The sequence below is a fragment of the Oenanthe melanoleuca genome, chromosome 5 (assembly GCF_029582105.1).
Source record: "Oenanthe melanoleuca isolate GR-GAL-2019-014 chromosome 5, OMel1.0, whole genome shotgun sequence".
Taxonomy (NCBI): Eukaryota; Metazoa; Chordata; class Aves; order Passeriformes; family Muscicapidae; genus Oenanthe; species Oenanthe melanoleuca.
Genome location: NC_079339.1, coordinates 38,907,836 through 38,922,326, shown reverse-complemented (window position 1 = coordinate 38,922,326; position 14,491 = coordinate 38,907,836). Strand labels below are relative to the sequence as shown.

Here is a 14,491-nt window from a genome sequence, read left to right as displayed (position 1 = left end):
ACTAGGACCTGCGTTTTGCAGACTGGCAATTTGCTCTACAGAGGACAAGGCAGGTGAGGGTACCACACTGTGTAACTAAGACAGCTAAATGAGGAGTGGTGTGGCTTCCAATATTACTGTAGCTGATGTTAAAATGAAGTTCACTATTTTGGGGTCCCCATAGCATATACAGGTTCTCTCTGGGACACTGTAAAATGCTCCATTCGATCCTTCCTCTCTCCCTGGCCCTAAGGTTTAGTAAACTCATGTGCTTCTTGCTTATTTTTACTTTCTGTCTAAATGAAAAATGTAGAATAAGACATGTGCCCCACCCTCCACAGGATCTGTCAGTATGTTTGCAGGAATCCTGGTGCTGGATCTTGGGCACTGACTGGCTGCATAGCACAGAAGGAGGCAGCTCTGTATAGCCCTTGCCTGGGTGGTCTGATGTTATCCCTGTGATTAAACTCCCTGGCTGCAAGAATTGGAGCTATTCCTGATGATAGCTGGGACCTGAAATCTCTCACTCTCCCACACATACAGAGTCAGAGCTCCCACCACGTTTCCCCTCCTTCTCTTCTTGGTCAAGCTGGCCAATTCAACACATTCTTCAGCTCCCTACAATTAATAACTACTAGAGCCTGCTAGATATCAACTGCAGCCCCCCCCCCACCAGGCAGTGATAGGGACCTCACACAGATACAGCATTGCAGAATAATTTTTATCTTCCAGCATGCTTTAGAAAGAAGTATCATATTATTCACAGAGAAAAGCACTCATATGCATCCAGGATCCAGCCACCTGTCTCTGGATATACACACATACTGTGTATTTCATGTCCTCCCTGCAGAAAGTCTTGCAATGCAAACACTTGGAAATGTTTTGTGCTAAACACACATGAAATAAAGACTTTAGGATTAAAGCCTGGGACAGAAGGAAAAGTAGACTGGGTAAGTCTGCATCCATCTGTCCATCAGGAAAGGCCAATGGCTTACAGTAGGTACAGGTAAAAAACCTCTCTTAGATCAGCCGTCCAGAAGTCACCAAGCAGTCAGTAAGATCTCTACACCACAAATCAAGACAAGAAAGGCATTTTAGTTCCTCTCCAATGAAATGGGCTTGCTGAACTGTATCTTCAGGCCTCAGGCCTCAGTCCTCAACTCACCACCAACATACCTTCCTTGTTTCCCCAAGGGTACTGTTGCCATCTCAGGCTCATGCAAGGCAATGGGCAAACTGAACAAGAAAATTTTGGGAAATTGAAAAATTGTATTGTTAACATGCACCATTAACCACTACACTACACACATTGACAAAGACATCATCACTTTGTAAAAACAATTTACCTGGCAACAACTTGCTTTTATATTCATTCTTTAAGTAATAAAATGCCTTCATTATGTCCTTATGAATGTCCTCCTTTCAAACCTTTAATTTTACATTGGATCACGCACATTCTGTATTATGCATCTTCAGTTATCCACTTTCTATACGGCAAACTGACTAGTTATTTTTTTTTGTTCGCTTTCTGTCTTTATTTGACCTGTTATAAAACTTTATCATCCTACACACACCCTGTCTATCCTAACAGCACTTGCTGAAAGCTTGTCAAAAACTTTTTTGGAAGTTTGAATATAAGTAAGTTACACTGAGTGCTATTTTTCTCAGTTCAAAGTACTCTAATAGGACACAGCAGATTATTAGTTTTCTTATAGCCATTTGAGATCAAATACCTCCCTATTAACCTTCTCAGACACTGCCTTACCAGGTTAATGCTGGACCCTCAAAAGGCACATTAACCACAGAGATCTCTGTTGCTTGCTCCCAGACACATGTGGTGGTTAACAAGAGGCACACCTTTCTATCTTTGGACGCTCCATATCTCATATACTAAGAATTGTATTTTCTGTAAGTATCAGTGTGAAGTTCTTATCTGATGTTTCAGAAGTGAATGGAGAGGACTGACAAGACCGAAAGCTGATGTAAACACAAAAAACTTGTTTTCTTAAGAGAAGAGATCTTAAACACTTTTTTCAAAGATCATCAAATACTTAAATTTTTCCCATTGGATATTAGTATTTTAGTAGTAAATAATAAAGTAGTATCAGTAATATCAATAAAATTATATGATTAAAAAATAACTCAATAATAAACTAATTTAATACAGAGGCTAGAAAACAAGAGTGTAAAAGAGAAAATATGAAACAGGTGCTTTGGGCATGGGTAGAAAACAGTGAAGAATGGCAGGGATTGGACAAGGACAGAGGTGGACTCCCAACTAGAATGACAACACCATTTCAAGCACAGCTGCTGAGGCTACATTCCTGGGAACCCCTGAGACCCACACTACTGTATGGATACCAGAAGCAATTCTCACAAAAATGGGAATGAAAAATAAGCTTCCCAGCTCCTTGGGAAGGAGATACGTATTCAGAGCATCCCAGCCTTCAAGACACAGCTTGGCACAACACAGGGAGCCAATGCACAAAGACATTCAACTCTGACATAGAAGTTCTTTCCCTTGGGGGAAAAAAAAAACACAAACCAAAAACCCCTGCAAAAATACAGTCCACAGCAATGCCAGTATTTTCAAAAGTCACTCTTTCATATACTCCCTCCAAATCAATGGTCCTAATCTTATCATGAAACATAATTAAATCCATATATCAAGTCCTTTTCATACCAGCCAGGTACTTTCCAACAAGGTAGATTAACTCCAAGTTTCTGGAATGGCTTTAAACAATTGTACTATTTTTATTATTATGTAAGTAATGTTCTAATCTTCAAGCCAATTTATTTTAGAATGCTTTTCAAAAAAATACTATCATATTTCAAGTGGTTTAAACAGAGAAGTGAAAGGGAGGAAGATAACAATTCAGAGTTTCCTGTCTAGAAATGTTTAAGAAAGTAGTTTAATTAAATGACCCTAATACAAGCCCTTTCTCTTCTCTCCTCTCAGTTTTCAATCCCTTAATTCTCCTGTCCTAAAGCCACCAAAACCCTTGAGTTTCATAACCCCCAAACACTCCCATCTCAAGCCTTTCCCCCTTTCATCTCATACCAATAGTCTTTGACTTCCCAGCTCTCTACAGGTGTTTACTAAATCCTCTCCCACATATTTCTCTGTCTCATCTGCCATTGCCTTCCCTCTTCTGGCTCAGGCCAAATTCTTGTCTGCCCAAATTTAAAATCATGCAGCACTCCCAGGTACCTTCAACAGTACCTATTCTGCAAATCACTTTCCAAACTGCCAGCATACTCTGCAATTCCTGCACTTCTATTTATTCAGTGCCCCTGCCTCAAACCCACATCCATGCCCAGGAGTTCAAAGTCATATCCTGGTTCCAGGGCCCTCAACAATAAGCCCAAGCCTTGGTGCCCTACTATTATGTTTTATTGTTTACTGATACCTCTTACTGCCCTTGTTGTCATGGCAGTCCTGTCTTCATACTAAACCTCTGGGTCCTTCTTGCAAGACTGGCTTTAAAATCCAGGCTGGATCAAAAAAATAGAATGATTCTTTAATGACTGACAGAAGAGTAGAAGGTGTCCATGTGAAGGAGAAAAAAAAAAAAAAAAAGCATAAGCAGTAACTGCATGCTTTAGTTATGATACATTGGACTTTGCAGCTACATCTGAACCTTCCAAAACATCACTGTTTCAAGTGTGCTTAAAATAATGGTCTCATCTTAGAAATTGCTATGTGCCATAAATTCAATACTGAAGAAACTGATTGCCTTAAAAACTGCTCTCAACTAAATCCAAATTTTCATACTAAGCAAGCTTCAGATTTTATGAAGAGAGATTTTATCTCTCCAAAGACATTATTTAAAAGACATGGCCAGAAAAAAAATCACAGTAGAGAGCAGATATCTAGAACTAAATGGACACAGGCTCAGGAAGGAAACTCATTGTCAGACAGAACTCCAGCTCTAAACTTCTCACTGACTTGTGAATTCCTTTCTACATGGATCTTTTTCATGATGACAGAAGATGACAAAGATATAACCCAACACATGTTTCTATATTTCACTACTGAAACAAAGCCTGTGCAAACACTGCATATTTGAATACAAAATACAGCAGAGTCAGAAATCAGCAGTGTCTGCTGGAGCTGAGGTGTCTCGTTTGCTTGTTGCAAAGCAAATTAGCACCATATTTTTCCTACTATGCAATTCCAACCTCTTCTGTTGGAAAGTATCATAGTAGAACCCAGAAGCAAAAGCAATGCAGACACATTTACTACAGCCAACACACTTCCAGGCTACTCACACACTTCACAGCCACTTTCACTCTAGTATACCTACAGAGACTGAATGACTGCTGGCTAAACGGCTTTCAGCTGCCACCAGAGTATGTTCCTTTGCCACCCAACACAGCTCTGCTCAGAAAACTGCACTGCCTTTCAGATCTTTCTGAATTCCTCTCTTAATTTCCCCTTCAATACTTCCTAATTTATCTAGGCATAACTAGCCATGGCAGGAATACAGGAGTTTAAAAATCATTTAATAGCTCCACAAATGGCTGCAAGAAGACACATGGGGTTCTCTAGACAGACCTAGCAAACCATAGGAGTAGAAGCAGAATGGGTAATGAATGATTTTAGGAAAAAAAAATCTATGAACTTATTTTCAAAGTTCTTTTCTGGAAAGACTGAAATGAAATATGAAATAGCAATGAAAAATTTCAAATTTTTTCCCAAGTATTTGTTCAGATACTAACTTTTACCCAAGAAGGCAGTTCCCACCATATATTTAGCTTCCAACAAATTAGCATTTCCTGAAAGAAAATGTTTTACTTTCAAAGTTTTTGAATAGTTTTACTGACAAGATTTCACTTAAAACCAGTGTCTTCACTTGTCTTAAAACCAGAAAACCAGACTGACAGCTCTGAGTATTACTAGACAAGCAAACAAGAACAAATTGTCTAAATAGGATCTGGCCTTAGGCAAGACCAGGCCTCAGCATCACTAGTATAGCCAGTGCTCACATTCTCTCCTGACTCCACCAAGAAGAAGGGACTTAATTTTTTTACATATCCTTTAAAAATTGTAGGCCTATCTGCAAAGAAAAATCTATTAATCTTCCTAAAGTTATAAATGTACCTCACATTTTGAAAAAAATATATTGCCAATAGCATAATCAGATATTTAAAATCCAAACATATAAAAATAGAATTGAAAGAATCAAAGAGAAGCAAATACCAGCAGCTGTTGCAACTATTAAGTAAGTCTCAGAAAATGCAGCAAAACATAACTGTTTAAACAATAATTCCAAAATACAAGAATCAGACTAAGACATTCAAATCATTTGTCTCCAGCAAGTAAAAGGAAAAAAAATACTAAGGCAAAGTGCCTATTCTAGAAAATCTGCAGTTGGCAGCTTAATTAACTGAGAAGTGCTCAACTCGAACACCTTTGATGAGTTCAACTATAGCATATAACAAAGCAAATAAAAATTGTGTGTGGACATTTAGGACATAATTCAACAAGAAGTATGAAACTAAGTGGAATTCTAACAGAACTCAATGCACATTTCACGTGTATCACCATGTCTGACAAAAGGATTATCATTCCCCATGATAATAAGTACTTCATTATGTCTTTACAGTGTTATTGTAATATAGAATTTACATCAGAATCCATTCTTCATTCTTTCATTGCCAGCACTGTGATGATGCACTGGAGGAATGAGGAAGCAAATTGCATGGAATCACAAATCTGAGGAGACTTGGATTTATTGTTTAGTAAGACAAAGCATGGATTCCATTTTTTATAACATATTTTCTAATCCTCTGCCTTTTCTCCTATAAAATGACTTCAAGGCACTCTTGTCAACTCACAGAAAATCAAAATTTTGGTGACTTTAAACATTTTGAAACAACAGGACAGATGAATTTTCATGAGATGATTTTAATTGCAGCATATCTCAGCCCAGCCCAGCCTGTAACAAACTTCTCCCTTGCACAAGGACTACTTCAGTGCTTACATACTTGCTGTGTAAGGAGACTGAGATGGCTTGGTGGGGAATACTGGCAGGCTGCTTGCTTTTCTGCCAGCTGCTGCAGTTCTGCTGTTAGCACAGCGGGGCCGTGACGTTTGCCCTGGGAAGAAGCGTAATCTGCATCTTTGTGCATCCTGGCTGAGCCCACACACTGCCCGCTTGAACCGCGATGGAGACCTACCAAACAAACCAAAATTGCTTCAGACACTCAGCCTGCTGACCACAGACACACAAAGCAGGTAGGATACCAAGAATACAGAATACACCTGTTCTGCGGGGGTATTGCCCATATAAACAATTAGCAATTCCAATTTTCTTTATTACAATGTATCTAATGGCACCCAATTCAAGAAACACTGGCAGCTGTTACCCAAGTGAAATCTGCAAAGTCTTTCCTTAAAAACAAATTAATATCTTTAAGTAAGCTACTCAGCTGGGAAGTAAGATGTATTTTAATGCTAGAGGGGTTGTCAATATACATACAGCAACCCTAGTAAATATGTGCTGATCCTGACACACAACCTAGAACAAATAAATATCATTAAAAAAAAAAAAAATTGGCATTATCAGGATCACAGCTGTTAGCCTGTGTGCACTTCCCAAAAGTTTCCAAATAGATTACAGTCTGCATGCAAATTCCTACAGTTTCTCCTACCCTTTGGACTCTTTACAATCTAAAGCTGCATTGCTTAACCATGTTCTACCACAGCATGATAGATGAGATGTCTCTAAATCTTGTGTTTTGGATATGGCAGTGCTGAAACACCCTAGAAAATGAGATATTGTAATAATTCATTCAGATACCTCTTTTTTGGAGGTCTTGACACACCTTTAAGTATTCAACACTTACGTGGTTTCATTACAAGACTTCTATGCTTGATAGGCAACTAGAGAACTAAGAACAGCACATAGACTGAAACAGGACTTCTGCTAATGCAAACAACATTAAACCCACTAAAGAGAGATGAGATCAGTAACATAAAGAAAATATACAATACTCAGTTTCACAGCTCTTTTTGAACGAGTTCAAAGGCTGAGTTCAAAGCACAAGGCTGAGGGGAGACCTTATCACTAAAACTACCAGAAAAGAGGTTTCTGTGAGGTTTCGTGAGGCAAGGTCTTGTCAGCCTCCTCTCCCAAAACAAACAGGACAAGAGGAAATGGTCTCAAGTTGCACCAGGGAAGGTTTGAATTGGATATTAGGAAAAGTTTCTCCATCAAAAGAGTTGTCAAGCACTGGAACAGGCTGCTAGGGAGTGGTTAAGTCACCTTTCATGGAGATGTTTAAAAGACATGTAAATGCAGCTCTTAGGATTCTGGCTAATGCTGGACTTGGTAGGGTTAATTGTTGTACCTGGTAATCTGAAAGGTTTTTTCCAACCCAAATGATTCTATGATTGCTTGTCCATTTGGTCAATAAAAGGGCATTTGCCTAACAAGGGCTGCATCCTGCACTCCCATGTTCTGTGAGAAATTTAGCACCATCCAACAAGACTCAACCCTAAAAACGCAAAATTTCTACCTACTCCACAACAGAAATTACACGATCTCTGTACTGAACTAGCAGAGTATTATGAATCCCAGAACACTTACCTATTTTTGCAGAGGACAATCTTTGGCTGTAGATCTGAGCAGCTCTCTGAAAAGATGAGAATGGGCTAACAGTATAGGCAACAGAACGACGATGTAACCCTGCAAGGCTACAAGTCTCAGTGGACACTGGGTTTGTGAGCACAGAACTGTCAGAAGCTGTGCTCTGCAAGGAGGGTAGTGGGGGGGAGGACTGAATCAGTCTGGGACCAGCTGGAGGGGCTGGCAATGAAAGGTGACCAACCACCTTTGAATTTTCCGAGGCTGCAGGCTGAGGTGGCATCCCAGAACTGGTACTTCTCTGGAACGTGGCACCAGGAACAGAGGAACAAGCACCAAGAGGGCTGCACTGAGGTAATTTCACTTCGGCATTTAAGGAGAAGGCGAATCCTTCTGGAACTATACAAAGATAATGAATATACTGTATGAGAAAAAAATCTGCTTTTTAGGTCCTTTGACAATATCAATACACCAAAATGCCTGTATTCAGAAACACTGAAGCCAAAATGACCTCATCTACGAGCAGAGACAAGAAGAAGCTCCATAAGATAAATATCCTGTTTCAAAGCCTGCCCTATCTAGATCATCCCCCTCAGGAAAGGACAGCTAACTCTTTCCCACTGCCTACTTTGCAGTATCTTCTCTTGTGTTTAAAAGTAAAATTGGGCATTTGGATGTGAACCCAAAGGTTCCAACCTTTGTTTAATATAGTATTAAAAACAGTATATGCAGTCAGTTTTGGTTTTTGTTTTTTTTTTTAATGATTACTTAAGTCAGTTCACTTACAGCTTGGTTTAGCTTCTTTGGGTTTACAGCCTTGTAGTGCTCCTTCTACAGACAAATCTGCAACTGAACTTTTGGGATGATCACCTTTTATTTTTTTCAACATCTCAGGATGCTCTATAACAAAATCAAGGAGTTAGGAAGTAGAACATTGCAAATCACTACAACAAAGCTGCAGAATTTACCCTTGTTGTAACTGACTTTATTGCTAATACTTCCTGTAGACAGCACAACTTCATCAATGACAATTACGCTGTCATGTAAAGTAGCATGGACTACTAGATACATATGGCTGGCACACTCTTCCTTCCATGGAATGCCTAATTAGGCTCAAATATACAGTCTCTGCCCTCCAATGGATACATTTTGCAGGCAGCAAAATTTAGAACCTTGATTTTTTTCATCCCTTATTTTGATTTCAAGAATTCTTTGTTCAATTCAATTCTTACTGCCTTCAGTATGCACATTCTCATTTTAGTCATGAACTACCATATCTAGCTCCTTATAAATGCCACTATAAGTTCAACCTATTTCACTTCAGGCAAAGAAAGCAGGAGTGAAGTTAATCTAGTCTTCGCATAAGACTGAATTAAAAAGGAAAAAAAAAAAGACAAATATATGCAACCTCAAAAAACCTGAGCAACATTGTGAAGAGCTGGCTCTCTTTTCAGAGACTTAAGTTAAACTAGATTTGGAACATCATTCCAGAATTGTCTGCAAAACTTACCACCTTGGGGCTGTTTCTCTGACTGGTAACTGCTGTTTCTGTATTTTGTGTTTGGGGATTTTGCTCCTAGGAAGACACTTGCTGATTTGTTTTTGTGTGTGTAAAATGTCAGTACTTCCTCCAGGTCACTTTCACTGCAATAAGGAGAGAAGAATGGACATAGAGTGAGGACACTAAGCTTTTCTGCATTCATGTAACAATCAAACCCAATAAACATTAAGGAAACTGAAGAATTGAGTGGGGAAAAAAAAAAAAGGTGACATTAGAAAAGTTAATGATTTTCTCAGTTCTACTGAATAAGAGCAGAAGGAAGGCAACATTCCCTGTTTAAACCTGAGATTTCCACTAAAAAACCATCTTATGTAATAGAAAATACAAAGCATTCAGGAGCCTTCCCAGGATAAATAAAGAGCAAGTGAATACTCCAAACACATCTGGGGAGATTAGCTCAACATGAGAGATTCCATTCACAGCTAAACTTGTGAATCTTCTGCAGGTGCTCTTTAGAATGAGCAGCTATTTTCTCATGAGACAACTCAGCTCAGTCTCTGTTTTATAGTCACCATTAGTAGTTTCTATTCAACAGCAGCAGGGAGAAGAGTAAAGAATTCAAAAGCTTGTTAATTAGCCAAAACTGCAGGACAACCAGAACAGTCAACATTTTTGTTAAACTCACAAAACTTGTATATGTTTCTCATTTTCTTTACAAGAATGAAGTGGGACAGCCCCAATATTCTAAACATCTATTAGTCCCAAATCAGTATCTGTTACTTGGCCATTCTTATTAGATCCTGTGCAAGCTGTTGCTCCAGTTGTTTGGTATCTAACATGCTTTCCTCTTGCTTTATAGTGTTGCCTCAGCACCAGTGAGTGGCTATATGGCATGGCAAACAACAAAGCAAGTAGTACAGTGCCAGCAACATTACAAGAAAATGTAATGCACAAATACGAATCAGCAGAGAAGAAGTTAGAATCTTTCAAAATATCCTCTGAATATCACAATTGTAACTAGTATTAGCTAGCCTAAGCTCTGAAAAAAGCCACATCTAAAGCTGATACACTGAAGTTTGCAGCATGCCCTGAAGGTCAAAACTTCATTTTTTCTCCCAGAATAGAAGTGAAGAAAAATATAAGACTAAGAAGTTGTTGGTGGAAAGGTACTTTAAGCTTTTACATGAATTTACCAGTATGTATGTGCTTTTACAATGCACTGAGGACATTCAAAATCAGTAGTCATAGCATATGTACAACTAAACACAATTACATCCATGTGATATCGAAGTTAGAGAGTCAATGAGGATCTTAACTAAAAAGCAGCATTTATTACCCATTTTCTCCACTGCTGCACTGATTCACTGTACTGCAGAATGAACACTTACAGTGGAAATTTATCCCCTTTACTTGGTTCCAAATGACTTGCTCACTGATTTAAGCCTGAAGCACAGTGCCAAGTAGTGTCAGATATCAGTTTTTCAAACACATTTCATACTTCCTAAGAAGCAGAAAGATGATTGCTAGAAATTGTCTGATCGTTGACAAACTATTCTATATCACTCAGTCAGACAACCCAGCAAAAATCGCCAGCCCCAGCCTAGACTGCATCAGGCCATGATGGCATGGTAGCCTTAATATGAAAGCAGAACAACTTGCAGCTCTGTTCCATGCAGCCATCTCTTAACATTTCTAGCAAAAAGGAAAAGGACCTGCCTAGGACACAACAGACATTTCAGTAGCCAGAATGATCAGATAACCAAAAGTGTGCCATAGGCCCACGTAACATGCATTAGACTCTAGCAAGAGCAATAGATCTATGATGCATGGTAGTCAGGAATCTTTATCTGAAGATTTTTCTGCAATCCTGTAAATCTGTTGCAGTAATGACTCCATTAATTATATTAGCAAAAGGTAAAATACTTGTTTTCATAAGAATTTATCAAGACAGACTGTGAAACCACCTGAACTTAGGATGCCTCAGCTACCACTCACTTCTCATCATTCCTATTAATGATATCCAAAAAGAAAAAAAAGAACACTTGGATAAGCAGTCATGAAAAAGATGAAGTGACAATCAATCAGTCTTCACACAAAAAAGAAGATAGGCATTAAAAAGGCAGGTAAACTCTGTCCAGATATTGATAGGGGTTCTTGCCCATATAGGCATGTCATATATTGACCAGATAATTGAGTCAAGAGTTTGCTTTTTTTGCTCAAGAATCAGAAACTGAAAACACAACTGTGGTTCACTGAATAATTTCAGACCTCTCCATAGTCAGATACTTATAATACCATTGTTTTTCATACAATGCTACAGGCCCTAAGGAATACTTAACTATTTTCGAAGTATGTTTCTTACCAGACTCTTTTAAGTTTAAAGCAGATAAAGTGCAGTGATAGAAAATGCTGCTTTTCCACTGTAAAATTAACTGCTTTGCACTGAACTGCCTTTGCAGGCCAAATAAGAGGCCTAACTCACTTCCTTACTGATCTTAAAAAATCCAGACCTGGAAAATTCCTGAAGAGAGGGAGCAAGCATGAGATTTGCTTCTGAGAGGAGAAACCTGAGTCAGAGCTGTAACACCTGTTCAACCGCAGCAGCTCAAGATCATCTGAGCAGCAGTTCCAGTTTCATTCTCCTTCTGAAGTACTGCCTTATTTGGTCCAGCATCACAGGAAAGGAAACCATTAACTCACCAACAGCAGTTTGAAATTTACACAGGCCAAGGCAACCACTTCTATCCTTTGGGAAGTTACTTAATGGTCAAAACATCTACTGTATGTTCTTCTCTATGTACCAGATGCTGATGTTACAAGAGTTTGGTTGCTGAAGAGAGACAAGAGAAGACAAGCTCTCTGTCCCTCAGCAGGAACAGGTCCTACAGGTAATAAAGGTACCTAGAGGTTCTAGATCAACCAACTCATCTTTAGAATAATCCTTCAAAGGCTGAGAGATAACTTATCAAAGTGAATAAAATCTATTCCTACCTTGCTCTGGCAATGAAGTTCTCAAAATCTTTAGGATTCACTCCCTCCTCCTCTTCCTGTTTCTTTTTTGATTGTTTCTGAATCATCTGCTCCGTTTCCTGTTAATAAGCAGTATCAGTAAGTGTCTCTATGTTCCATGGCATAGCTACAGCTCCCAGAATACAAAAACCAATTCCACAGGATCTAAGAAAAAAAGAACATCGCTATGTGCAACAACATGAACAAATATGGAGAGCCCCAGAGACAGCATCCTAAGCATACTCTAAAGTCCATTCCTCCACCTGACACAACTGATTTGAAAAGGTCAAGTCTTCAGAAATGTGTGCTGTTTCTTCAACTACACTCTTTGCTAAAACATAAGAAAGCATGGAAGGGAAAAAAAAATTAAATTGTTCTTTACAGGTATTAGGTCCCCTCTCCACTTTGTTGTTTCTGCCACAGAGTTCCTCCAAACAGCTTTTATTTGTGCATTTGTCCAAGAAGTAGACAGAAAGGAGGGAAAAAGTGTAAAATTAATCTTAAAGAAACTGATGGATGTCTGTAGAAACTCAACAGATTTTCTACTATAAACTAGTAGTTCTCTTGAGTTAATTTCTTTTGTCAAGCAGCAAATTGTTGAGGGCTTAAACACATACCAAAACCCCACTGCTATAGCAAAGACTAAGAAAGTAAAACAGTACAGCCTATCGCAATCATGTTTATACCTTGAAATGTACTGGAATAAATGGTAAGCCTTTGTGGGTGAAAATGGGAGCAAGTTTGCAAATATAAACAGTCTATTTTACACCAGTAGAATTTGTTGGCACTAGAGGTTGGATTGATACAAAAACATTTCATTAAAAAAAACTTCAGACCTGTCTGAAATACCAGTACCAGTTTAAAAGCTTTATCTGACCAGACTTGACCTCCACTTCATTTCTTCCTTCTGTTCTTGTGAGCATTCCCAGGAAAAAGCATCAGATATATCTTTTGAAACATAATTCAAGACAGGGAAGAAAAAGCCTGTTAGGGACATCTTTAGCCTTTACTATTTAAGTAAATATCTGGATTATATGTGATCTGTTTTACTTAATTTGCTGGAGCTGCATTGTTTTCTTCTGTGTCATTATAGATGATATATAATGGCAAGTAGGAGTCCCTATTAAATCTGAAGTTACATGCCAATGAAAGAAGTCTGTATGTTGGAATCAGAAATCAAAAAACCTCACAGCCTAACAGTCTCTTAAGGGCTTAAACACGTACACCCTGAAACCTCAAGTGATATGTTCTCACTTGTTTTAGCTGAGAAAATATGTTTATGATTATGATTTATTACCAGTTACACAGCTTTATTTTGTGAATTTACTCAGGAGTTAGCAGAAAATCCTAATGTTTGAATACAATTTGACTGGAAATTATATCCAAAACAGCTGCATTCTTCACTCACCACAGAGCCACCCAAGTGTTTTGTGGTTCCTCCTAACAGAGTACTTCAGTGAGCATTAGGCATACAAGGCACTCCCTGGAACAGATTTGGTTCAACACCAACCTTGATTAGACAGATCAAGTTACCAGATGTCAGTTCTGACAAGGTAATGTAAATGAACATCCTCTCCTAAGGAGTAGAAGCTTGGAGGCCTCTGCGCAGCAGCTTCTGAAAGCTGAATTTCAATTACCCTTGTTCTAACTGAACAAATGCAAGGGGGCAATGGAAAGGGGAAGCTTTCCTTGCAGAATGAAGATTAGCTTGAAACCACTATGCTAAGAACAACACCTCCTACATCTGAAGATGTGAAAATTATTTAAATTAGGACCTACGTCTCCTTAACACTGAGCATGCAGAGTACCTTACTACAGACATGTAGCAGTTCCTCAGTATACCAAGTAAATAGTAAAATACATATTTTATGGTGTTCTGCATAAAATAAAGTATCTTTAAAAATAAGAAGTGGAAAGAGGCATTAAAAAGCACTAGAATCAAAGACAAGGCAAAGAAAAAGCACACTGCCAGGTGAATTCCCCTTCATTTCAGCACTTCTTTTTATGCACATAATTACTGACCTGCAAATACTATGTAATAATATTGATGCCTGACATTTCAAAGCACCATTATTGGATGCACAGCTGCAAGCAGATCGTGTAAATAATAAAAGAATTCCTTTGAAACAGCCTGCATGAGACACTTTGTAAAAAGAGAAACCAAAAAATAATTAAAAAGAAGAATAAGTCACCTTCTTATAACAGAGTATGAACTCGCCCAGCTGGCGGGCCAGGACACGACGACGGTCAGTCAGTCCCAAATGGCGGCTGGGGAGCAGCAGCCTCAAGGACTGACGAAGGTTGCTGGCTGCTCGCTTCAGAAAGCGGATGATGAGCTCCTGCAAGCAAGAGAGATGCAGTTAACAACGTGCTATCTGCAAGATGTGGGGAGAATAGAGATACTACAGCA

The 14,491-nt window shown here is 38.7% G+C and overlaps 1 protein-coding gene across 5 annotated transcripts in view; it reads right to left on the bottom strand.

The window, feature by feature from the left end:
• The window catches only part of TTLL5 (tubulin tyrosine ligase like 5), a 116,606-nt gene that overhangs the window by 57,093 nt on the left and 45,022 nt on the right, over window positions 1-14,491 (bottom strand). For 3 of the 5 annotated variants that reach the window (XR_008840556.1, XM_056491945.1, XM_056491946.1), the window contains exons 24-29: window positions 14,274-14,420; window positions 12,064-12,161; window positions 9,082-9,215; window positions 8,358-8,471; window positions 7,575-7,970; window positions 5,971-6,158 (exon numbers count right to left, since the gene is read on the bottom strand). Coding sequence is in view for 4 of the 5 variants with exons in the window: in XM_056491945.1 (XP_056347920.1) it covers window positions 5,971-6,158; window positions 7,575-7,970; window positions 8,358-8,471; window positions 9,082-9,215; window positions 12,064-12,161; window positions 14,274-14,420 (1,077 nt within the window). In the remaining variant the exon portion in view is untranslated. The remainder of the gene's footprint in view (window positions 1-5,970; window positions 6,159-7,574; window positions 7,971-8,357; window positions 8,472-9,081; window positions 9,216-12,063; window positions 12,162-14,273; window positions 14,421-14,491) is intronic. The other 2 variants (XM_056491947.1, XM_056491948.1) reach the window with 1 other exon arrangement.